The 26,783-nt window shown below is 41.5% G+C and overlaps 1 protein-coding gene across 1 annotated transcript in view; it reads left to right on the top strand.

Annotated features, from left to right (window-relative positions):
• TPK1 (thiamin pyrophosphokinase 1) overlaps nucleotides 1-26,783 on the top strand; it is a 347,090-nt gene that overhangs the window by 143,297 nt on the left and 177,010 nt on the right. The window contains exon 4 of the mRNA XM_063129032.1: nucleotides 4,205-4,274. Within this exon, the coding sequence (XP_062985102.1) occupies nucleotides 4,205-4,274 (70 nt within the window). The remainder of the gene's footprint in view (nucleotides 1-4,204; nucleotides 4,275-26,783) is intronic.

Here is a 26,783-nt window from a genome sequence, read left to right as displayed (position 1 = left end):
GGCCCTGGCGGCGGCAGCGGCGGCAGTGCCAGTGCCAGCTGAAGTGCTGCTGGTGCTGTTGAGGGTCAACATTGATGCGCTCACTTCCTGATGGGGGTCGTGGCGGGTGTCATATGACCCGAGGTCAATCGTCTGCATGGCCACTCTGTGCCTACATCTCCCATCATGCCTCTGAGGTGTCGGCGGCGATGACCGCCTCTGTGCCCTGTGCCCCATCCCAAGGAGCCAACCCACATCTGGCCGTAGCCATGGCAGCAGCCCACAAACAGCTCTGCCCTCTGCCAGCCTGGTACCCACACTAACAGGCAGCGTACAGCACCGCCATTATGCGGCCACGGTAGCTGCCCACCGCAAGGAGTCACCAGCCACTTTTCCGGTCCTCCGTTTCTGCGCAAATTGTCACTGGGGAAATAAAAAAAAAAAGCCGCTCCGCCGCGCTGCCCCAGCTGGCGGACTGCGCGCAAATGGCGGAGGCGGCTTGACCGAAGCCGCTGACCACTCCCCCTTAGCACGCCTTTTCCTGACCAGTGCCGACCGCAGTGACCTCACATCCTCCCACACGTACTCCGAATTACCGCGGGACAGCAGGAAAAGGCGCACTACAACTCACTTTTTTAAAGTCGGGAGAAAGAGGCTTCACCGCGGGATAACGGCGGATCCTCGTGAACGTCATCTGGAAGCCTCGACGTGACTGCGGAAGGTAACGCGCGCTAGAGCCTCGTCTAGTAACGCCCTGAGTTACCTAATCATGTTAACAGGCACTCATCATATAGAAGATTGTAAGTAATACATATCCAAGATGTGTGTATTTATGTAAGCCTCTCCCTTGTCTATACAAACTTATATATCACTACAATATTGTATGGAGTAGTATTAATGTGCATGAATAAATTATTGCAAAGATCTCAGAGACATTGGCAGATCTAGAAGTAAGCTCATTATTGATAATGGAGTTTCATCTTTATAATTCTAAAAGGCATTAAATAAAATCACTATTCTGCTATTTTCCCATCTGCCCATTCACATCTGAATTTTAGAATTATTACATGAACAGTACTACTGAACGATGAAAGAGTCTTCATATTTATATCTATTTTTAAAAGTATCAACTACTACAACAACAGCAGCAGCAACAACCAAGCACAATTCGGTCCATTGGAATTAATTCAATTTATTGAGTCCTTTGCCCATCAGTTAATTGCCCACTACTTAGCTGGAGAACAATTACATCCGGTTCATACTGATGTGAATCATTGACCCTGTTCAGACGATACACTAAGTCCTGGTGGTTAAGCATTTTGAGCTAAACATTACAGCTTATCGTGTCATGTGAACCATGATTTAGTGTCACATGTGAACCATTCCTAACCAGGGTGGTTACAAATGCACAGTTTAAACAAGCTCACTAACCATCTGCTGCAAAAGGGTTAGCGGCCTAATCATGGCTTAGTGTGTTGTCTGAACGGCACCTTGCTAATGATTTTCTAAATAACTTTTAAGGTATAGAACAATTGACGTATTAAGAGTAAATATGTGGAAGAGCATTTAAAATACAGTTAATGTAAGGTGAACATTTTAATTTGAGTGAACATGGATTGCTCCTTCCCTGGATGAGTGGCTTCGATGAACTACCCAGCTTTATCTTGGTGATTTCAATAAATAAGATGTATTCCAGATGACCTCAGAAAATATCACGGGGAATAATGTACTGCATAAGTGCAGGGCTGCGCTATAGCGCTGTGCAATTTAATTTAAAAATATATCTGAGATCCGATGCATATTTGAAGCATGTTTGAAATTGGGACGATTATTACTTTCCACGGCCTGTCAGAGGAGAAAATGAAAGCCTTACGCAGCGCCTGAGTATCTTTGTGACAATACCATAAGCAATGTGAAAAGGGCAAGGACCTGGCAGGAACATTTCAACTCTAAAGCTATGTTTCCCTTTCTGGGAGGTTTGGAATTGAAATTTCAGTGCTTTTTATAGCTGTGCATTTTTATGCGCCAATGCACATATCACTGTGCATGCAGGCGGTGGTTCATTCATGGTTTTTGTTAATGCTGTCAACCTGTTTAAAAAATGCAGTTGGTTAATCATTGGGATTTTAACTCATTCCTTAAGAAAGCAATCCTATGTCCCCTAAACAGCATCTGTGGGGGGGAATATAGGATTGTTCTGTTTTTCTGGCTCCAAACTCAGGGCCGGCACTCCGCACTCAGAGCCAGGAAACTGCTCTCCCCCTCCCCTCCCCCTTGAACTGCGGTGACTTCCTCCCTGTGCTCATAAAACTGAGCACAGAGAGAGTGAAAGGGGAGCGTTCCTGGGGTGGAGAGAGGAGGAGAGTGCAGAAGCTGTTTTAGACCTCTTCCTATGCGATGCACAGCCTTCCCCCTCTCACTTGGATCCTCTCTGGGTAGATGCTCAAAATTGAACATCTAGCAACAACTGCAGGGCGGGAGGGCGTCATGGAGGAGAGGATCCCCTCTATCTTCTGCCCATCTTGCATTGGGTACTTGTAAGCAAACCCATAGGATTGCTCCCTAACTGATGTACATACGACCAACATCTCAATATATTCCCTTCCACTGTAGGTGACTTAAGTGAGATCGGACTTATAATTTAATTATGACAGGAAGCGAATGTTTAGACTTAAAAAGGGAACAGGAAACGTTTCATAGTCAAGACATTCCAAATAATAATAATAATAATAATAATAATAATAATAATAATAATAATAATAATAATAATAATTTGTTACCCGCCTCTCCCTCTGGATCGAGGCGGGGTACAACACAAATAAAAACACCATAAAATACATATGACTAATTAAAACATTTAAAACTAATACATTCTTAAAAGCAGCACATTATTTAAAAAAGGCATCTTGAAATTCAACGGGGTAGGCCTCCCAGAAGAGATCAGTCTTTATGGCTTTCTTAAATTCTGGAAGACTGTTAAGTTGACAAATCTCTCCCGGCAAGCCATTCCACATACTGGGAGTGGCAGAAGAAAAGGTCCTCTGGGTAATAGTTGTGAGCCTTATTATTATTATTATTATTTATTTATATAAATAATAATAATAATAATAATAATAATAATAATAAGGCTCACAACTATTGTTTTTGTTGGCCGGAGTAAATTCTTCCCAGAGGACCTGAGTGTGTAGAGAGGATTGTATGGGAGAAGGCGATCCCGCAGGTAGCCTGGACCCAAACCATGTAGGACTTTAAAGGTGATAACCAACACTTTATACTTCGCCCGGAAATTAATTGGTAGCCAGTGAACAGATTTTAAAACTGGTGTAATGCGGTCACCCTTAGGTGTACCAGTGACCAGCCTAGCTGCCATATTTTGAACTAGTTGAAGTTTCCAGACTAGGCACAAAGGTAGCCCTATGCAGAGCATATTGCAGATGTCGAGCCTCGAAGTTACCAGCACGTGCACTACCATCTTTAGGTCTTCCGACTCTAGGTAGGGGTGCAGCTGGCATATCAGCCAAAGCTGATAGTAGGCACTCCTGATAGTAGGCACTTCAAATTGGAAAATTTGTATACTGTGCCACACAAAAAATTCAACACCTTAAGCCAGACTTCCCAAACCTTGGTGTTTTCCAAATGTTTTGGAATACAGCTCCCATCAGCCCCAGCCAGCATGGCCAAAGGTTAAGGATATTGAGAGTTGTAGTCCAAAACATCTGGAGTGCACTAGGTGAGGAAAGGCTGCCTTAGGCAGATCATTTAAGCTTTGAGGTTTCCTTCCCATGCCTCATAATGATAATACTGATATCATCCCTTCTCACAAGATTATAAAAATAGTGGATGGTGACCAAACAAAAAGCCCTCTCAGTGGTGGCACCGTATTTATGGAATTCCCTGCCCAGAGAGGCCTACCTGACACCAAAATTGCTATCCTTTTGGCTCTCGATAAAGACATATTTGTTCTCTCAGGCTTTTTAATGTACTTCAATATATTTTCTTGTTAAAGCAGGTTGCTGTTATTTTTTTTATGTGTATCTTATCTTGTTTTTGTAAACCACACTGGGGGCTCTGCCAAAAAGCAGCATTTAAACCTTGTAAGTAAATAAATAAATAAATATTCCGGAAGCTCTGCTGGCGCCGTGTTGCAAACAAGTATCTCCCTGCAAATAAATTCATTACTCAGTTATGACAGCAGCTTCTTGACAGCTTCTTCCTTTCCTTCCAGCTGTTCTGAGAGCATGTGCTGACGGAGGTGCTAATCGCCTGTATCATATCACAGAAGGAAACCGTGAAAGGTACATTCATAATCATCTGTCCTGATAATTTCCCCACTTTTATCTTCACAAAGAGTGTTGATGAGCTTGCATTTCCAACTTTCTAAGACCTCCCTTAGCTGATCTGTGGTTTGGTTTGGGTTTTTTGGCAGCCTGATGCACAACAAACCGCCCAGAGAGCTTCAGCCATTGGGCGATACAGAATTTAAATTTAATCAATCAATAAACAAACATGGAGCTTCTGCCCCCAGTCCCAAAATGGCATTGTGATGACATGTTCTTCTTCTCTCCCTTGTAACGCGTAGGGCAACCTGGTATCTTCTGAGTGTTTGGGCTTCCAATTCCCATCCAGTCTCAGCTAGCAAGACCAATGGTCAGGAATGCTGGGAATTGTAGTCTCAAACATCTGGAGGATACCAAGTTGGGAAAGGGTGATGTAGGGACATTTATCTAGGGTCCGGATGTCATCATGTTGGGAGTTTCCCATTCCTAACAGCTAACTACGATCTGCCCTTTGATTCAAGTGGTAGCATTAAATTCCTGCCAATGCATCTTCCTGTTTTAACACAGCCCAACGGACTCCCAGGAGATCACTGCACTGAGAAGGTTTAGCCAGTCAGCAATGTTGGCTTAATGTAGAGATGCTACAGCCTATACTGCTAAAACAAACAAACACCAAAGCCCGAATATTTAATTGTTTGTTTTTGAAGGAGCTATTTCTTCTTCCAGAATTGGGGAAGGACTTGTGTAATGTTCTTTTCCCTGATTACTTGTGAAGTTAACAAGTTCCTCTTCTCTCCAGAGACAGATGCTTCTTACTTTTAACAACTTGTTATAGTCTTGCTCTTTTCTCCTTCAATCTTTATATGACGAGACATTAACTGACAGGCTTAAGGCGCAGGGAGAATGTATAGTAGATGATGATAGGGAAGGTTAGCAATTGCTATTCCTGAGCCCAGCTCTTAACTGCTAAGCGATTTTGTTATTCTGTGCTAACCCTTTAAAGTGTTATTTAAATCCTCATAGAGAAATACAGGTAAGGAATCACAGCTCTTATCGTCGTAGTATTCTGTTTTGCATAATCGCTCTCAGTGTAGCAATTATGGGAATGATTTGTGCAAAAGAAGTACTGTGCCTGGGGGCAGGGAACCTTCCCCCCTTCTGCATTTAATAATTTAGCATGGCTGTGTAATACTGCAACCCTAAAAGCACAGAGACGTATATTTTAAAAAATCCCATACCTCACTTTATTTTTTTCAAAAGCCTTGGCTCTCTCTTTCGCTTTGACATTTTGATTTTATACTTTGCTGTTAACTAAAATGGACTTAGACATACATCCTGAACTGAGAGCTGATTTCCTAACAGAATTACAAAGGGAAGAAGCAAACACCTGGAACAGGAAAGACAGAGGGAAAGTATTGAACAAACACCTGGAAAGGAGAGAGAGAGAGAGAGAGAGAGAGAGAGAGAGAGAGAGAGAGAGAGAGAGAGAATATTGATCTACTCTGTGTCATAATATGCTTCTTTCACACTGTAACTCCATCTTCTATCTTCTTTTGGAGATACCCACCACTTAGCTACAAATTCTGATACACTGGAGGATGCGTCTCCATGGTACTTACAGTGTTTTGTTTTGTTTCTATACTGTTTTTCTATCTCTCGGCTCCCAATATGCCGTTAAACAATCATAAAATGCAACTGAAATAATATTCTCATTAAAAATGAGAATAAAATATTGAAGGATAGAGTAAGGTGGCATTTTAAAAACAGAACCTAAGAAGAGCTCGTCCAGTATCCTGGGCAGGATCTACACTACTGCTTTGGTTTATAACAGTTTTGACACCTTATATATACCGTTTTCAAAGTGTTATATCCTGCTTGGTGTAGGTCTGGCCCTGTTTCAATAGTGCCCACCAGCTACTTCCAGGAAGCCCTCAAGCAATACTGCTGTTCATGTTTAAAGCCGATAAATGGCCTGGATCCAGAGGACCTAAAGGGCTGCCTTCTTCCATAGGAGCCTACCAATTTTTAAAGATCTGCCTTAGATGCCATGCTTTGGGCCCCTTCACAATTTGAAGTATAGCACAGGGTTTCCCAGGGCAGCGCCTTTCCTATGGCAGTGATAAGACTTTGGAGAGCTCTACCAGAGGAAGTTTGTTCCTCCTTAGCTTTCTATTGTCAGGTAAAGACTGGGATATCCCTTAGGGCTTTGGGTGTCCTTTCAGTGCAGAAGAACTTTTCTTTTCACTCTGGCTGTTGTACTGGGCTTTTTGTTCTGCTGGTTTTATTGCTGTTCTGCTGATGGGGCTTTTTATGCTTTTTATAAATTTGATGTTAACGTGAGCTGGCTTAGAATGCCTGTGGTGCAAAAGGTGAGATAATTGATATAGTTTAGTAAAATAAAGAATGAATTAAAGGGGAAATGCCACTTCAGATAAGGCCTCTGGTACTGTTAGCTGGTGACCTAATTTTTGATAAAGAAGACACTCAGGGCTCATCTACACCAAGCAGGATATTCCACTATGAAAGCGGTATATAAAAGGCAGGAGCCACACTACTGCTTTATAGTGGTACTGAAGTGCCCTGACAACTGTTGGGGCCCATGACACATCTACCCCAAGCAGGATATAACACTATGAAAGTGGTATGAAAGTGGTATATGGTACATGTCAATGGGCTTCAACAGTTGTCAGTGCACTTCAGTACCACTACAAAGCAGTAGTGCGGCTCCTGCCTTTTATATATCGCTTCCATGCTGCTTTCATAGTGGAATATTCTGCTTGGTGTAGATGATCCCTCAGAGCAGGGCCCATTCATGGATTCTCATATACAGGGAGGTTCCTACCCATTGATTATAGTCAAGGAGATTTACTTGCACCAGGTGTGCACGGGCTTGCTACCTATGGCAGCTCTCTGAAGCCTTGTGTATGCAGGGCCTTTTCTTTTATCTTCTATGAGAGGTATGACTGGCATATGCGGTGGAGAATGCCACTGTCCTATCCTGTGGTTCCTTGAAGCTCAGGGCAAGGTGATTATCAGAGCAAGGCAGGAGGAAAATAGGACCTTGGATAGCTCCAAGTTGGTCCTGCTGGCTAGAATGCTTTCCTACTAGGATAATAAGGAGTATGTTGTCTCAACAAGTAGCTGAAACCAGCTGAAGCCTTCTCTAGGCTGACAAGACCTGTTTTGTGTTCAGCAATGCCTCTCCTGGGGGAGGTGACTGGACTGTTAAGGAGCCCTCACAATTTGGTAGCCTGAGACTTCTGTGAGGCTGGGTTGGTGGTGGTTCTGCCTGGGACTCGTCCTCTGAGCTAGAGGATAATGGCAGGGCTGTGTCCTCCTGCTGGGTGGGCCTTGATTAAGGCACTGACTGACCTACCCCTGAGGAAGTTGCCTGTGCCTCATCCTCATTGGAAGCCTCTGTTGCACACCGGCTAGGGGTCATAATAGTCCCTGTGCATGTGAAGTTTCTCTTGTTATAAGAAATGTTCCAGAAGCGCACAGTGATCTCAGCCCCTACGACTAGTACACTTACCTAGCAGTAAATGCAATCTGCTATCCGACATATGTAATTTACTCTGGTAGCCAGCAGTTCTGTTCAGGAAACATCATGCATGCTGCAGAAGGACAGACTCATCTGGGAAATAATGTTTTAGATTACTCATGTTATTTCAAAACTCATTAATGCACAGTATACAAATATCACTCCTATGGAATAAATGTAACGATGTTAAATGAGTTCTCATAAATGTAAATACATAATTCAGGAAAACTAGATTGTTGTATCACAAGTGAATAGTCTGATTCATTGACTTCATTGACTAGGCCCTTTATGCATTCTTATCTTGGAATTATATTATATCTTCAAAGTTTGGTTTTTGTACAATAAATCCGGCAATATTTTTTTTGTTATTTGCCTTTAAGGAAACTAAGCTTGCTAGAAAGATTATTAATTTTCTTCTGTAACATATTCCCCTTCCTCTCATTTCTCAATACAGTTTTATTAAAGGCTTGTCTGCTCAGAGAACACTGACAAATTAATTAGAATCCCCGTCCTTTAATTCCAGCTCAGTCTCCTCTTCTTTAAGGTTTTTTTTGAGGGTGGGGGTTGTTTTACAATTCAAAGGCATATCACTATCAGCACCCTGGCACCATACGGACTTCTCTGAGAAGATGGGATGCCATTGTCCATATTTTTATGCATTTTTAAAATAGTCCAAAGTGCTCCTTCAGAAGCTTGTCTCCTTTGGTGTGTCCCCTGACTGTGGGATCTGCATTACCTGCACTTCCCTTTTGGGGGTAAAATGGTACCTCATAACCAAGAAGCTCCAACTCCACCATTCCTATTGGCTCCAGAGCATTGACCTCTTACTTTATTGGGGGAATGCTCACCCTCCAAAAAACTCTCCTTGAAAACAAGGAGAGTTCGATTCAATGTTAGCCTAACTTAAGACCCATTTTATATTGTATTTTATATTATGGTTTTATACTTTTCTTTCATACTTTGAATTGTCTTAATTTTTTAAACCACCCAGAGAGCTTCGGCTACTGGGCGGTATAGAAATGCAATCAATCAATCAATGGGTCTACTCTAAGTAGGACCAGCACTGGAGACAGCCCTTTATATTTTGAGGCTTTGGCAAACACATACAGAATTCTGCATGAGCAGAGGCTGCCCCATTCTGTTTAATGCTGGAGAGATTACTTGATATAATAATAATAATAATAATAATAATAATAATAATAATAATAATAATGGGCATACGAAGCATCCTCCCCAATACTGAGCATTGGAACAGTCTCGATACTGCAGTCCTCTTGCACATGACAAATTGGGGCCTAGCAGCATTTTGGATCCTAGGTTTGTGAGTACTGTAGGAAAGCCTTCCCCAATATGGTGCCCTCCAGATATATTGCACTGCAACTCCCATAATTCCCAGTCAACATTGGCCATGCTGGCTTGGAATTTTAGGAGTTGCAATCCGATACAGCTGGGCAGGATCTACACTACTGCTTTATAATGTTATTGAAGTGTGCTGACAACTGTTGGGGCCCATGACACATTCCATATACTGTTTTCAAACCGCTTTCATAGTGTTACATCCTGCTTGGTGTAGATCTGGACCTGGAGGACACCAGACATGGGGAGGTTGCTGTAGGAGGTGATTCATTGCTTTTTAAAATTTATATTAACTGTTTATTTATTTACTTTTGAATATTTATATACCACGTCCCATTTTTAAAATCCCAAAGTGGTTCACAATGTTATTACAAAACGAAACATCTTTAAAAGCCGAACAGCATTTAGACAAGTTAATGGTTGGGAAAAGAGAGGGTAAACAAGTAGGTTTTTTAATAATCGTCGAAAGAACATCTGACTTATTGCAGATTGTAGTCTTGTCAGTAATGAGAAATCCTTTGCCTTTTTTGCCCTCTTAAACAATCCTCTCAGATAGGACATGATTTCCCCATCTTAAATATGCAAAGAGGGCCAAATGGCCTGTCCCAGGTTCCCCAGGGACTGCCCGAGGGTTTTGTGAATACAGGTCCCCAGTTTCAACTCATTTTCCCCACTAGACTCCATTCAGGGCCAATGCCCACATTACTCTGCTGTTTGTGCAAGTCTGTTCTCATACAAAACATGGTAACAAATAGAGATAGGAATTGGTTTCCCAGTGTTGTGTGCATTAGGAAGTGCCCCCCCCAACACACACACACCCAAATGCCCACTTTAGAATAAATGAGCGTAGAACTGTGTGCATAAAAATACAATGTTGGGCATAGCCATGGCTACACAGTCAGTGGAATGAGGGTTTTTTAACCACCTTTGTGTCGTGCAAACTGGGCCACTGACAGGGCTGAGAGTGGCTCAAGTATTGAAATGAATAAGGAACTTTCTTTTTTTCTTCACCTCTTCCTTCCTGTTCATTTAAATTGGTTGGTTTTTATGCAGTGGTTGCAAAGAAATGATAGTTTAATCACTTATGACATCTTTGATGGGGCAAGCTAAGCCTTGGTCATGTTGATCCGGGGAAAACCAGTCACAGCGACATTTCAGTTTCAGGTCGGTGCTGCTTGGGACTTGCGTTGCCTGGATCCAGTTCTTTTACTTTGGCTAGAACGAAGAGCACCTAGGTGTTATGGCCTTGCGTATGCGAAGGAGTAACTTCTCTCATGATTTAGTTCCTCTTCCACATGGTTTATTATCACTCCCTCTTGATGGTACAGGAGTAAGCAGAGGAAAAAAGGACATTCCGCACAGTGTTATTGATTGTAGATTTCCTGGTTGTAAAATGCCTGTAAGGTGGAAGATGAAGGCTGGGAGAAACGCAATTACTGCCACATAATTCTGCTTTCTTTCTGTCTTCCAAAGAGAGCCTTATTACCACTTTAAACGGCACTGGAGTGCTGGCGTTTGAAACTCATCTGTCTGTGAAGTTCCCATATTGAATCAGACTGACCTTGACTTGATAGGAGAATATGGGAATAAATGTTCATTAAACCCAGAATATCTATTATTATTGGCAATCGCGGGCATTCGTAGGATATTTATTATTTTGTTGTAAACGGTGTAATGCTACCTTCCCAAAGTCCATGATGGTGCACAATCAAACAGATAAAGACAATTAGAGGCTTTGCATAAACAGCACAATAATCAGGGCCAGAAATAATTTACCGCCTCATGTTGATGGGTGTGGGAGAGTGGAGTAGCTAACAGTTTTTCTGCTTTATTCATAATGCAATATTAGTGTCTCTTAAACTCCACTTGGATGTAAAAGTTAGTGCGTAAGTTCAATAACTACGATCCTACACACTCCAGGTACAGAACCTCCAGCCCATGGGTCAAATGCAACCCACATGGGATCCCAAACTGACCTCCCCAGAAGGCCTCGCCCCTTCCCTGGCCCCACCCCTTTTCCCCAGACTGCCAATCATTTCGTGGTTTACTGGCATTTGAGCGGCTAAACTATGCTCATATTTTTGGCTATGCCCCTTATGTCTTTGGCTTAGCCCGCTTTTGCCCTTAGGCCCACCCACCACTGGGATGAGGCCTCCAAGAGCTTCTCTGAAATTGAATTTGGCCCTCAGGCTGAAAGAGGCTCTGCATCCCTGGTTCACACATTTACTTCAGAGTAAATCACATTGAACTCAGTGGGGATTACTTATTTTATATATATTATTTATTACATTTATATCCCACCTTTTTTCCTCCAAAGAATCCAAGGCGGCATACATAACCCTCTTCCTCTCCATTTTATCCTCACAACAACAGCCCTGTGAGGTAGGCTGGGCTAAGTGTCTGTGACTGCCCAAAGTCACCCAGTGAGCTTCCATGGTTGAGTGGGGACTAGAAATCAGATCTCCAAATTCCCAATCTAATACTCTAGCCACTACACCACACTGAACAGACATGCATAGGATTGTGGCATAAGAAACCGAACCCATGGCAGGACAAGGCAAACGAAGAAACAGGGTTACATTAGGTTGATAGGGGCAAACTCTTTGTTCTCAGTGGCTCCCATTCAGTTTTATGGGGCAAAATAAATTGGGTACTATCTATGACACAGCCCAGTGCCCCCTACAGACCTTCCTGTTATAGTGTCACACTCCTATCCATCATGAAGATGGACCATTTGCTAAATTAAAGTGAAAGCAGGATCAGCCATACTGCCTTTTGAAGACATGGTCTCTCATTACTGGAGACTATGAAAATTGCACAGGGATTCTTTATTTCAAGTGCTAGCAACATTTAGGGGCTGGAGTATAGCTTTTAATAGCTTTACTGGGGGGAAACGGATTTCAAAACAAGTTGTTTTTCGTCTTCCCAAATCACAGTGTTTAAAAACTGCAAACGTAAGTAAAGGTTAGCTCTCTGGCATCAGCTGGCATTTATTAACATGAGTAGGTCAATCAAATTGTCAAGCTGTGTAAGCATCTTAGAGATATGCAGATTCAGAATGAAGTACAAATTTGGAAGTGATGGAAGATAAAATGGCAAGTACATTTGCTCAAGATTTACTGTTGCATTCTTGATATTAAAGGGCAATATAACACACAGTCCGTGAGAATACATTTATCTTTAATTATTGAGTGAGCCAAGATGATACATTGCTAGTCAGTTTGTTATCAGCTGCTCTGAGTTGAAGAGCTAACAATTATCCCCCAATCATTTTAGAATTAGGAGAGGAACCAAAATCCTGTGTGGTCCCCCTGCCCCAATTCTCCCAGATCACATACCACAGAGATACATTCTGAAGCATAGATTGCTGAAAGCAGCTGTAATTTCTGTTGATTACAGTTATATTGATTGATTTGATACATTTAGATCCTGCTTTTTTCCTCTAAGGAGCTCAAGGCGGCGAACATGGTCCTCCTCCTCTCCATTTTATGCTCACAACAACCCTGTGAGGTAGGCTAGACTGACAGCCACTGACTGACACAAAACCATCCAATGGGCCTGTTCCGACAACATGCTAAGCCATGGTTAGGCTGCTAACACTTTTGTAGCAAATGGTTCATGAGCGGGTTTAATCTGTGGTTATGTAGCCACCGTGGTTAGGGTTGGTTCACATGACACGCTAAGTCATGGTTCACGCGACACACTAAGCCAAAATGTTTAGCTCAAAATGCTTAACCACCATGGCTTAGTGTGTCATCTGACAGGGTCTGTGAAAATCATGACCGAGTGGGACTTGAAGTCGGGGCTCTCCCAGTCCAGCACGCTAAACACTATACAACACTGATTCGCATAAAGTATATTCCTGACCTGCTCTCAAAAACCACAACCCAAGAGTTTAGAAGACTGTTCGTGCGTGAGGAAAGCAAGCAGCCTCATCAGTTTAAAATGGAAGTACACATTATTAGTGACAGCATTGGAGATCTTTGAAAGTGAATAGTTTTACTGGCTGAATGGCTGTGACTCCTGAAGAAGACAACACAAATTGCTAAAGATCAAAGCTAGCACTTCATGGCCTTGGGGGCCCCTGACAGGACACAGTACTAGATGGACTAGTGATCTAGCCGTAGGGCACCAATGTACCCCCAGACACCTTCCTTGGTGCCCTCCAAGACACACTATTACTCTAATTTTTATTTAACAAACACACACACACACATCTTACTGGCAGCTGGGATTGTTACAAAGCGAAGTAGGAGCTTCTAGCAGCTGCCATCTTAATTTCCTATGAATGCCTCTGAGCAGGTTACTTGTCCTTTCTGACTGGCTGCCATGGCTAGGCATGGCTGTTTTATGGTTGAGCTCAGGACAGTTTCTCAAATTTTCAAATGTGTCCATGAACCCAAAAGGTTGCCTTCCCCTGCCCTACAGGGCAGCTTCGTATGTCCTTATCTTCCATGCATCTGACCCAGAAGTATGCAAACAAGGTGACTCCCCGCAACCCATAATGCTTACTGAACAAATAGCTCCATGAAAGAATACTGCATATAGACTGTGAAAGAACAGGTAACACAGTGGATTTAGACTCTTTGTTTAATATACTCCCATGAATGTTCAATGAAATTGATTGCAAAGTAAGGAAAAGGTCAAAGAAACTTCTGAAGGTTTCAAATTATATGAGAATTTATAAAACACTCACTCTTGGCTTTCACAAATCCAGTTTTGTTACAGGCAAAAAACTACTGACAGGCTGCTACTTTCCGAATATATTATAGACTGATACTGCAGTAGATTATATGATACTGAAAATATATATATATTTAAAAAAGAGAATTCCCAGTGAATTTAGATTTATTTAATTATTTACTGTACCTTTAAACCGCCCTATAACTGAAGTCCTCTGGACATTGCGGGCGGGCGGGGGGGCATCGGACATCGCGAGGGGGAATTGGGAGCAGGGGGAGCAGGGAAGCCTTTTTTAAAAAAAGCCTACCTTCTCATTGGTGCGCTCCTGTGCACATGGCCCCTTTAAGCTAAAAAAAAATGGCTGATGTGACAGGGCTTTCCTTTACCCCGTCGCGTGTCACGTTTGGACAGGAGCAACAGCCCACGCTACTTCTAGCGCGGGCTGGCCCCTCCACACGCCGGGATTTAAAGGTAGTTCTAGCAAGGCCCACTTACTGCATTGCAGAAACCCTCACAGAAGAACAATAGATTCAAGATATTCTTTGTTCTGGTACAGAGCAATGATGCCTCTGGCAAAGTGTATCCATGTGTCCACAAAGGATTGAATGTGCTTCTTGGTACTGAAAGCTGAGATTCTCAGGAGTCTAAATTGTGCTCAGATTCCTCATGAAGTTGTACTTAACACTCAAATGAACATTTTCCCCTTTGCAACAATTGTTGAATGACACTTTTTTCCCAACGTCTAGAAAGGGTCCAACAGACTCAATCAACTTATCTGTCCCATATATTTATCCATCATTAACATTAAGCCAGAGAGAAATGGCTACCTGAACGCAGAGTGTACTGAGGACTTTGGGACTTTGAGACAGAGGATCATCCCATTATTCTAGCAAAGGCTAATAGGATGTCAGAAAAAAAGATGGATAAGTTGCTGAGTTGTAAAAAAAAGTCTATTTTTAAACAGTTACCTCTTTGGAATAATGACAGGACTGGTAAAGAATTTATGTTACATTTAGCCACTTATTTGCACATTAAACGACTTGAGTATTGGCTTGGTGTGTGAGAAGTCTAATGTACAAGGAGTGACTTGCACAATAATATGGCAGAAATGTCTGTGAATAGAATTTTATTTATTTATTTTATTATAACATTTTTATCCCACCCTGTATCACTGGGATTTCAGGGTGCCATACAGATAAAATCAAAGAGTATAAAACAAATAATATACACAGCTACAAAAATATTAAACCATTAATAAGTTAAAACCAGTAGAAAATTTAAAAGCAATAAAAACAATTATAACTATGTGCAGCTTTAGGCAAATTTAGCCCTCAAAGCTTTGATAAAAAGCCAGATTTTAACTTGCCGTCAAAATGAAGCTGATGTTGGTGCCAGTTGGACCTCCAGGGGGAGGGCATTCCACAACTGGGGTGCCATAACAGAGAAAGCCCTCACCCATGTCCCACAATAATGTATGTCTCGCATTGGTGGGACGCAGAGGAGGGCTCTTCCAACAGATCTGAAATCTTGGGCAGGCATATATAGGGGGAGGCGGTCTCTCAAGTATTGAGGTCCCAAGCCATTTAGGGCTTTAAATGGCATTGCCACCACCTTGAAATCCAACCGGAAGCGTATAGGCAGCCAGTGCAATTCCTTTCAGACTGGTGATATGTGGTCTTTACATGATGTTCTGGTCAGCAGTCTAGCTGCTGCATTTTGCACTAGCTACAGCGGAGTCGTCTTCAAGGACAGCCCCATGTAAAGTGCATTGCAGTAGCCTAATCAGGACCAGTACATGCACTACTGTTACTAGGTTGTCCCTGCCCAGGCAAAGCTGTTCTTGGCGGATCAGCCAAAGCTGACCCCAAGTACTCCATCTGCCATGGAATACACCTGGGCCTCCAGTGACAAGGATAGATCACTCTCAAATCCCCAGCCACCAAACCTAGAGGTTCTGGACATATATAAAAAGTTGGGCACCTCTCTCAAATACTCTTATCCTTGTGCCCTAGAGCAGTATTTTCTGAACTGGGTCCCATTTTTAACTCTAGTCCTGCAACACAGAACTTAATTTCAGTGTTTTACTGTATAAATCTCTCCATCTCTTCCTCTGACTTTCTTTATCCTTCCCTTTAACAAACTTTAAACTGCAAAAGAAAAGGGGTTTCCTGACTCGTCCATTGAAGATGCATGGCCTAGAGCCAATCTTGCTCCTTCTCTCTGGCTGCGAAGGTATCATTTCCCATTTTGCTTGACAGTGATGTGTATAACACAGAAGCTTTGATACTTTTTTAATCCATCAGAATGTGATCCACTAAATGTCACGGCCTTGCCTGCTTTGTATCTGTAGTCTGATTTTTCCACCATGGAAGGAAGAAAAACCTACATGGACTTTTCATGAGTGAACAGGAGCTGTAACGTTTGGGTAATTGTGCTGTTGCTGCAGTTTCCTATGCCCCTGCAGTTATATTTTTATTTTCTGCCTTATTTCCCAGGCATTTAGCATGTGATGAGATTTCAAATGATTCTGGATCTGTTTTTTTTTGTTTGTTTGTTTTAGGTTTGGCTGATTGCTCAAAGTTGTTTTAAAATGTATGTTGTCTTTGTGTATATTGTCTGTTGTATGTTTTTGTGGTTTAAAATTTTGCAAAGCATTTTTAATGTTTTAACCTTTTGTAAACTGCCCAGAGAGCTTCAGCTTTAGGGTGGTGTAGAAATAATAATAATAATAATAATAATAATAATAATAATAATAATAAATAATAATAATAATAATAATAATAATAATAATAATAATAATAATAATAACAACAACAACAGTGCAAGCAGTCTTGAGTGTTTTCTGTGGGCGGAAAAGCAGTATGAATTTATTTTCAACGGGGATTGCGAAGGACAATGTCCCAGTGGATTGTGTCCTCAGTGCATGCCAGCAACGAGCACGCAGAGGTAAAATATTGGTATAGTCGGAGGGTGTTTAAAGGTTAAGGCTGTTGATAGGTAACACCCTCACACTTTGATGGGGAAAGTGAGATTGTACCTGGGCTGCCAGCCATGGCCCTCCAATGCTGAGATACATATTGGTAGGGTTGGCGTCAAGGGTAGGCATGGTCTGGCAGTTGCCAAGGGCCCACACCCTAGCAGTGGCCCCGTGACAAGACCCTCCCTGGACTTGCTCCTCCTCTTCACCGTTGCAACCTGCTAGTTCACCTGCCTTTTGCTCTGGCCCAGACAACAGTGGTAGTGAGCAGCACCTTTTGCCTTCTTGCTTGCTGCCAAGGAAGCTAGTGTTAACACTGCTGTGAGAGGATGGGGAGCAATAGCAGCTGGTGATGATAGCTGTGAGGAAGCCCTTAAAACCCGGAGCTGGCACTACTTACTGGCCATACCCCCCAGTATCCATGGATTCGGCATCAGTATAAATGGGGAATTACATATATACAAAGGAACACCAAGAGAACTTCTATAAGAGGCAGGATCCACACTACTGCTTTATAGTGGTATTGAAATGCACTTGCAACTGTTGGGGCCCATCGACACATGCCATAAAGCTCCATCACACCGGGGGTTAACACACTCCCTACCTCACTTCTCTGCCCGTGTTTTCCTTCCTCAAGTTACTTCCTGTTTCAAGAAGAGGAAGTACACAACGAGCACGAGGCCCATTGAGTCCACTGTTCTAATGGCACTGTTTCTCCTGCGCACAGCAGGAGAGAGCAGCAATTCCGTGTTTAAAAATATATCGGACTTAATGAGGGTCTTTTTTGTTGCACAAGAAAGGCCAGAAAGGGTGGAAGGCGCACAGGAAGCAGACGACATCATGTGAGGGACCTGAGCAAACTCCGTGAGTGCCCAATAATGAGTGTGCAATAAAACGCTCATGGGATGGAGCTTATATACCGCTTTCCTACCGCTTTCAGAGTGCAATATCCTGCTTGGTCTAGATTAGGCCAGTGACTCAGCCAATACCTATGTGGGGTTGTAATAGGCAGCCTGTCTGTGCTTGTGTGTGTATGATACTTATCCCTATTTATGAGTGACACAGGTATGTATACTAAAATGCTTTCACATCTGCATCTATCTTGTACAGAGTCTAGTGAATATAAACACATTTTATTATTTTATGCACCCATGGTCATGAATTTTAGGAGCATTGCTATACATTGAAAAGGGCCCCTTATGCTAGCTGCAGTCTTATGCACAATTACTTGGAAATAATTTCCACTAGAAATGAATGAGATCTACTTTCTAGTGAACGTGTTTAGGATTGAACTATTATTGTTAATTTAGGTTGTATGGTACATGTTTTAAACCTTGTTTATTAAGCAGTGATCCGTGTCTCGTTGCACACTTCTACATTTCATTAAATCTGAGGCAAAATTTCCCCTTGGAACAATATTGGTAATATTCCCATTGGCTTTGCAAATGTGCAGAAAGGCCCCAAGGTCAGAGTTTTCTTTGGAAAGGTTAATTAAGTCTGAAAGAAAGATATTATGTGGTAATTAAATAGTAATGAATAAGGAGCCAGGTAAAAATGCAGTATGTGACATGGTACCAAAGCTGAAAATACCTACAAATTTAGTATTTTATTACCTTTTCTATTATAAAATTACCCCTGAGAGTCCAGAGTAATTTTTATTCTTTCTCAACTTGCGTCTGACAGAAAGGGAATTGAGTGGTCAGCACTCTGCCATACATACATGAAATCATAATACATCTCTAGAGGAGTTCAAGGAACTTTAATAACATTCCTGACATATTTAAGAGAACTTTCATCAAAATTGCCACTGCTCTCAAGCTGAGTAGCACCTTGTTCCAAATCATACTGGAATGTGCTACTTAAATGCAGGCACACAGAGGAGAGATGCCTTGCGTTTTCACCTTGTAAAAAATTTCACATGAAATTATACCGTCACATTTACCACCCTTCTTAAGAGTCTCCACAGTATTTCCTCCATAGTCCCTGCTGTGTTGGGATTTAATATTTCAGCATTTTTGAATATACCTGGCACAAGCTTAGCAGTGGCAAAAATGGTTAATCTAATGTGGGTTTTCATTTTCCCAAATCAAGGGTGTAAATCAGCTCTGAACTGGCTCGCTGCCTAGTGCCCAGAAATCATATTTCATTCTGTCTGGAACTGCTGAAGTCTCAATGAACTCTTCATTAGTGTATTTGAAACACAGTACATAGCTCAAAAAGCTTCCATTTAGACCTAATGATTAAGTAGCAGTTTTAGCTTTTACATTTTTCCGCTGGTCAAAGTTTGCCTTTAATGTATGTTAGCATTTGCTTCAATTCTACGGCATTAAGGAGACCTTTAATTCATCAACACAAGATAGGCTTTAGAATGGATCAGTCAGTTTGAGCAGTAGAATCCACATGGGATGCCATACTCCTATCCCTAATCTCTTTGCTTATCATTTTAAGACAAGTTCCAGTCCGCAGCAAGGGGACAGATGCACTTGATACTATTTTATTTTTATTTTTTACCTTGGGTCTGAACATGTTCTACTTCTGTTTATACATTCTAACAGGTGATGCTGAAATAACAAAAACAACGCAAATCCTCCTTACTCATATAGAACTTCCATATTATTCGATGACAGCAGAAACACAATACTTTTCAGTAGAGACAGACATGTTGCAGCTGTCATCAAGTGGCGGTCTTGCAAGTGTGAATCCAGCTATTGAAGTGGTTGGGCCACAGCTTTTGTGAACATTTGCATTATTACACAGGGTGGAGCCGCCATTCTGAGCCATCTGCATTTGGATTTGGGGCTTTTTAGCTAGAAGTTTTTCATTATGAAACCCTTCACTAATGTTTCTGTAGGTGGGAATCCATAGGAGTCAGCAATCAGGAATGCAAAGGATGGAGGAGCCCGCCCTTTTGAAGAGATTGCCCCCTTCCTGCACACTTCATGCAAAGATAAATGTGAGGCTCTGAGTAGCTTTACTAAAGGAATTTCATTTATTTATTTATTTATTTATTTATTTATTTATTTATTTACAATATTTATAAAAATGCCCCCCCATCCAAAGATTTTGGAGCAGTGAACAACAAATAGAATAAAAGGCTAAAAACAGAATAAAAATACCATATTCAAAATTACATTTTTAAAAGAACAATGTTCATTCAGGGAAAGCTTCCTGAAACAATAACGTTTTCAGGAGGCACCAGAAGCAATACAACGTTGGTGCCTGCCTGACCTCCAAAGACAGGGAATTTCTTAGGAAGGGGGCCACCACACTTAAAGGCTTTTCTCCTGGTGGATTCCAATCAGATCATAGGTCCATGTGGAACCACCAGGAACATGTGAATAATGGAGTGAGTTGTTATTACCCATTCCACTTTTGTTATTTTATATATTTTATTACAGTTTAGAGGTACATCTGTATCACTACGTTCTAAGATGTGATCTGACAAACAAAAAGAGAATGTATTCATTTTAACCATGAAACAAACTCTCTATAATAGTACTTCATGTAAAACTTTATTTTTAATGCTTTGACATGTAGCAAAATGTTGGAAGGATTTTTTAAAACTTAATTTTGTAAGCTGTTGAGCCTCTTTTTTTTTTCAAATTAAATTTCAGAGAAGCTCTCAGGGGCTGCATTCCAGTGGTGGGCGGGGCTGAGGGCAAAAAGGGAAGGGGCTGAAATACTAGCATATCTTAGCTTAAAGCTCTCAATGCCAGCCACTAAAGCCTTGGGAGAGCCATTTCAACCTTTTTAGAATGGGGGGAAACCTGCACAAAAGCCAGGGAACCATCAAAAGATCAGTACTCAGGGGGAAAGGGTTGAAATCAGGGAAAGGGGCCATGGCCATCTGAATAACCTTGGAGGGCCAGGTTGAGACCCCCAGAGGGCCAGATTTGGACCCCTGAGCCTGAGGTTCAACACTCCAGCTTTAACCACTGTTTTCAATGGGGACTTATTTCTGACCAAACATGAATAGGATCAGGCTTCAAGAAGCTTAGAACTCAACTCCTTAATCAAAGGGACATGGAGACCCGATCCAAAAGAGGGCAGGGCTCCTGCAGCTTTAACTGTTGTGCTTAAGAAGGAATTTCACCCAGTGCTACATGCATACAAATGACACCTGCTGCAATTCCCTTTTCTATACAACTGTTAAAAATACAAGAGCCCTGTCTTCCTTTTCATACGGTCACCCTATCATATATGCCAAATTCCAGGACTCATCAACAATTGGTGAGTCTGCCCTTTGCCGAAGCCCTAAAATTGCCAGCTGTAAGGAGCATGTCGGGGTTTTAAATCATACTGGTGTTGGCAACTTCCACCAGGCCTAGTCAGCAGAGCCAACAGTGATGGGAATTATAGTTTAAAACATTTGGATGGGCACAAGTTGCCCACCCCTGTCCTAAAGGATCTGATAAGGCACTTTGGTTTATGTTTGACATTACTGATGTACTTCGCAATTGTTACTGAAACATGAAAAGCAGTTTCTAGATATAAAAAAAATAAAAACAACAACATAGAATTGCAGTATTTAAAATTTAAAAAATCTTAAAATAATTAGGTGTTGGGTTGTGTGTGTGTGTGTTTAAAGAATCAATACACTTTAGGAATTTTATCTAAAATCTGGTAGTTTCAAACAATATCAATTGACATGGATAAAAATTGCCGTAGTAGTCAATGTTATGTAAGCATTGTGTTTGTAAAGCAAACTAATATGGTATGCTAGGTGCCTATTGTGGTTTGCTTTTACTCCATTCATCCCCCAGGTAAGAAACTACAACAGAAGCTTTGCATTGACAAAGCTGTGCTGTGAGGTTTTCCGAATACTGATATAACATCACAGAAACGTGGGCAAACTGTTAATAATAAATTGCAAGACAAGACCTGAACAGCAAGTACAACCTGCTAACAGTCAGAGATGTGCAACAGTAAGCTGGAACCAGGCAAAATATTCCACTTTGGAAAATGCCAAGGTAGTGAACCTGTTTTGTCATGTATAATACATAATTCCATATTATGCATGTAGGTCGTACACCAATATCAAGGCTATAGAACTAGGAATGAAAAATATTAATAATAATAATAATAATAACCTGGCTCCTTGGAAATATTCATATTCTCAATGAGATTGAAAATATGATGCAAGATTCCAAATGAATGATTCTCTCTACCAGAGACAGAAGCAGCCTTGTTCTCAAATGTTGTAATTAATTATAGGATCACTCAACTTGACATAGTGAAACCCACTTCTCAGTCACAGGTCTTCTAGTAAATAGACTGCATTTGGGAAAACTTAAGGCGTAGTTTACACATTACAATAAATGGAACAATGGCCAGTGATTTTATGCAATCTATTCGCTACTCCATAAGCGGGGGAAAGAGAAGCTACTTCAATACATATGTGTTTTGAGCCTAGCTCCAGTGTTGCTGTGGGCCCTACAAGTTTAGAGCCAGAATTTAGATTTGGAACAGGATGACTCAGTTCAGTCATAGGAAGTTTGACCCCTGTGAACTTAGCTCTGCCTTGATTCTCATCTGATTGCAGGCTGAAGGAGGAGAATATCCCTATCAGCTACAACTTTAAGAGGAATCCTTGAAGGAGGGCTCTGATTTGCAGCCCGGGAAGGTGAGAACCGTGCAGAGGGAAGACTGTACAGGGGAAGGTGCTTGGGTGTGTCTTCCTGGTTATGGTGTCAACTGACGATAGCAGAACAGAGATACCCACTCAGACATCATGATTGCTTATGGGCCAGATTCCCCTGTCAGAAGAGACAGTCAGAAGGGGAATTTTACCAGCTTCTGCCCTCGATTTAGGCTGCTGCTCAGGTGAACAGATTTTGCTGAGCACGTCTTCTCAATTGCTCACAATACTTTCTTGCCTGGACTTTACAGGAATCTTAAACTCCTGTCTGCTTTGAATCTTGTATCCTTAAGACTCTGGCTTGTAATTTGTTGTTGGCACTCTTGACTGTATGAATTTTTTAGAACTGTCTCTTGAACAAAGCAATGTGCTGATAGGCTCTGCCTAGGCTATTTGATTTATTGGGTATTATAAACACTGAAGCTTTGCCACAAACTCTGGAAAGCTGATCTGAGTAACCTCATCTGCTGTGATAAAAAGCTTCGTTGTTACCTGTGATTTTGCCATAGAGTGTCAGAAACCCAAGCCTGACTTGGCATGTTACAGTAATTTATAGAGTAATGCAAAGTGAGGAACAATTGCATGCTGTAGAACATTGAATTGGTAAGGGCCTGTTCACACAGGACTGATCTAGAAATGCAGAGAAACTGCATATGGGCTTAATACAGACATAATTCTAGAGTGGAAATATTCAAAACTTCTGGAGTTCTCCTCATATCCTAGTTCCAGTCACAGCAGAACCACTATATTTTTTCAGAGCCAAATTATCTTTCCCTTCTTGGGAACTGTCATGACTCTCCTTATGGGTTTCCTTTTTACCTCTCTCTGTTAAAGGATCCCAACCATGGACCCAGTCGGAATATTGCTGCTCATTGGTTTTGTGTTCCACTGACCCTTCTTGGCCTCACAGCAACTAGACTAGCACTCCATTCTATTCACCCTTTTATTTCACCCCTGCCACCATATATCCCAGTACATCACCTCAGGTACTGTAAGAATCCATTCCAGTTTATGAAACAAAATAACTTTTATTTAACAATAAGTAAGTTCATGCAGTTTCTCAATTTTGTGGTTTCATTTGTCGCAATACTTGTTTGTTGCAATACAGTATATCATGTATCCTTGCCTACTCTACTCACTAGTCAAATCCCTCCTCCCTGAAAACAATAAAACATTGACCCTACTCTGTTCTAAACCCCTTCAGCAGACAAACTCAGGCCTTTCCTAGACCTACCTGAAAATCCGGGGGAGAGGAGGGGAGACCTCGCGTTGTGAATAACGCGAGATCTCACCCTCGTTTACACGCAAGGCGCGACAAGCTCAAGAAGAGAGGCATCGCGCCTGCCATTTTTTCTTATTTTCTTAAAGGGCTGGTTGTGCACGAGCGCTGGAGCGGAAAGGTAAGGGTTGTGGGGTTGTTGTTTTTTTAAAAAATGGATTTTCCCACTCCCCCACCCCTAGCCCCGATGGGCGCACCGCTCCTAAGGAGCAGAGCTGGGAAAAGCCACGGAAACGGGCCACACGCTCGTGGTCTTGGGCTCAGCATTCACTCTCACATTCTGTTCACTCACTCCCCCTTCCAACAGGATTAACAACTTACCATTCAAAGTTCAAACAGCATTTACATCATAGATAAATAGCAATAAACAGTACAACATCACAGGAACTTCTTTTTGGCTGATTTTTTTAAAAAAATAAATATTTGCTTATGGATTGAATGTTTGATTCAGATGTTTGATTTTATGTCTCAAATTCATTGTCGCAACTTCCATTCCTCAACCCAGCTGTCATTTGGCACAGTTAGGATAGGAGTCTCATTGGAAATAGGGAAAGATGCTATTAATACTACAAGACATCCAGGTGAACTTGGTTCTCATTCTACCAATACCTCTAACAATTTCAGTCTCTGGAATTGATTAGTCACTGCACACTTTGCAGTAGCCATAGTCACCTTTGAAATGTTACTATACCAGCGTAATAGTACTGTGTTTTACCAAAGCAGACTAACATTTGTTTAAATCCTACTCATTTATCTAGGGTGACCATATGAAAAGGAGGACAGGGCTCCTGTATCTTTATACTGTTAGTTTTACTCTACCCTGTGCCTGTTTGGTGCATTCTCTTCCCCTTCTTATTGTTTTATTATGATTTTATTAGAATGTAAGCCTATGCGGCAGGGTTTTGCTATTTTATTGTTTTACTCTGTACAGCACCATGTACATTGATGGTGCTATATAAATAAATATAATAATAATAATAATAATAATAATAATAATAATAATAATAATAATAACAACAGTTGCATAGAAAAGGGAATTTCAGCAGGTATCATTTGTATATATGGAGAATCTGGGGAAATTCCCTCTTCATCACAACTGTTAAAGCTGCAGGAGCTATACTAGAGTGACCAGATTTAAAAGAGGGCAGGGCACCTGCAGCTTTAACTGCTGTGATGAAGAGGAAATTTCCCCAGATTCCCCAATAATAATACCCTATTTCTTCGATTCTAAGAGGCAATTTTTTTCCCATATAAACATCTCTAAAAATGGGGTGCGTCTTAAAATCGCGGGTCTGTCTTAGGTTTTTTTTTCTGTTGGTGGTACTGAAATTAGCATGCGTCTTACAATCAATGGCGTCTTACAATCGAAGAAATACGGGAATATACAAATGACACCTGCTGAAATTCCCTTTTCAATTCAACTGTTCAAGATACAGGAGCCCTGTCCTCCTTTTTATATGGTCACCCTAATTCATCACATGTCTGCCATACACTGGCTTGGTCTGCACATAAAAACAACCCATGGGTTGTTTAAAACATGTGTTGTCCGGGCTGCAGGAGAGGGAATAAGCGTGCTGACTCCTGCGTACTAGCCACTTCTATTTTGAAGCCGCTTTAATCAACAACCCAAGAATGTTTGGGTTGTTTAGGGTTAAACAACCCTGAGCTAAACCCAACAATCACCCATGGTTTGTTGTTGAGTTAAAACTGTGGTTTGTTTGTTTCTCAAAACCCCAGAGTTCCAGACTCGCATGTCACATTCATTAAAGCTACTTGAAAACAAAGCAACAAGTGCAGGTGAAATGATTTGCTCATTTCTTTGCTTAAACAACCCATGAATTGGTATTACATGTGAACCAGGTTAGTACATACACTTCAGACTGCCAACAATCTGGCTTCTTATTTCTTGCCCATGTTCAGCCACGCACAACTATGAAGCTGAGTAGGAAGCTGCATTCCCCTTCCAGCAGCTATACCTGTATGGTATCACAGTTAAAAACATGTTTGACAGGTGCCCCAATTACATTATAGTTGTACGCATAAGTAAAACAACCCACAAGATCAATTTCATTATGTATGAAGTAGCCTCTTTGTTTGGCTTGAAAAAGAAAAACCCTGTATGAATTCTTCTGGGTAGGAGGAGCAGAAAAGCAGCAGGTATAAAACTGAACCCTGAGGAATGACAGAGCCAAAATAAATTAGGGAAGACTTTTCCCTTACAGTGGCTAACGTATTGCAAATTGGGAACCTGAAGCTGTAGCAAGTTGTTGCTGTTTTTAAACCAACCATAAGGGATTTTTCTCGCTGAATTGATTAAAGATCGAGTAGCGACACAGACCCTTATTTTTTCTTTCAAAATTTCTTGTCTTCAGGATAAACATTTATTTTCCCATATGTGTTTTGTGTGTGTGTGTGTGCTACAGTTACCACTTCAGTGTATACTGCAGCTACCATTAAAGCAACTGACGTTAGGGCTTGAAGAAAAGAACACTGTGACTATTGATGAAGCTTTCCTCTAGAGCAGTGGTTTTCAAACTTAGTTCAGGGGATACCTGCAGTTCCTTGAAATTCTCTGCCCTAAGGTATCTCTCCTTCAAGCTGCTGCTTTGATGTCTTTCCCACTTTAGCTTTGGGCAGTACCTGCTTGTGCTCCAGATACTCTGGGCAGAATACTACATACAAAGGCAATTATACATGGAAAGCATAATCAGGGGATGCAAAACCCGTGTGGAGCAGTCAGGAATCGTAGGCATAGCTAGTCATTTAATAATCATGCCCTCTGCTCAGTAAAACCCGGGAATGTTAAGAGGTGCTAGGAATATCATTTCAGCATTTCCACGGGCTACAACTTGGTTCCCAAAATCCTTGTGGGGGAGGAGGGGGATGTCAGTTCAAAGATGTAGATGTGTCCATTATCTTGTTGCAGATCAGAATTGAGCCACTTTGAATTTTCAACAAGTGGAAACGTTTCCAAGTCTTGTTGTTTTTTCCTGGGGAATCAGCATTTTTCTTAAGCAGCATTGATGCGTATTGATTTAGGCTACTAGACAGGC

Source organism: Elgaria multicarinata, chromosome 1 (assembly GCF_023053635.1).
Source record: "Elgaria multicarinata webbii isolate HBS135686 ecotype San Diego chromosome 1, rElgMul1.1.pri, whole genome shotgun sequence".
In the NCBI taxonomy this organism is placed as follows: domain Eukaryota; kingdom Metazoa; phylum Chordata; class Lepidosauria; order Squamata; family Anguidae; genus Elgaria; species Elgaria multicarinata.
Note: the sequence above shows the minus strand (reverse complement) of the source record. Positions and strands in the feature narration are given on the sequence as shown.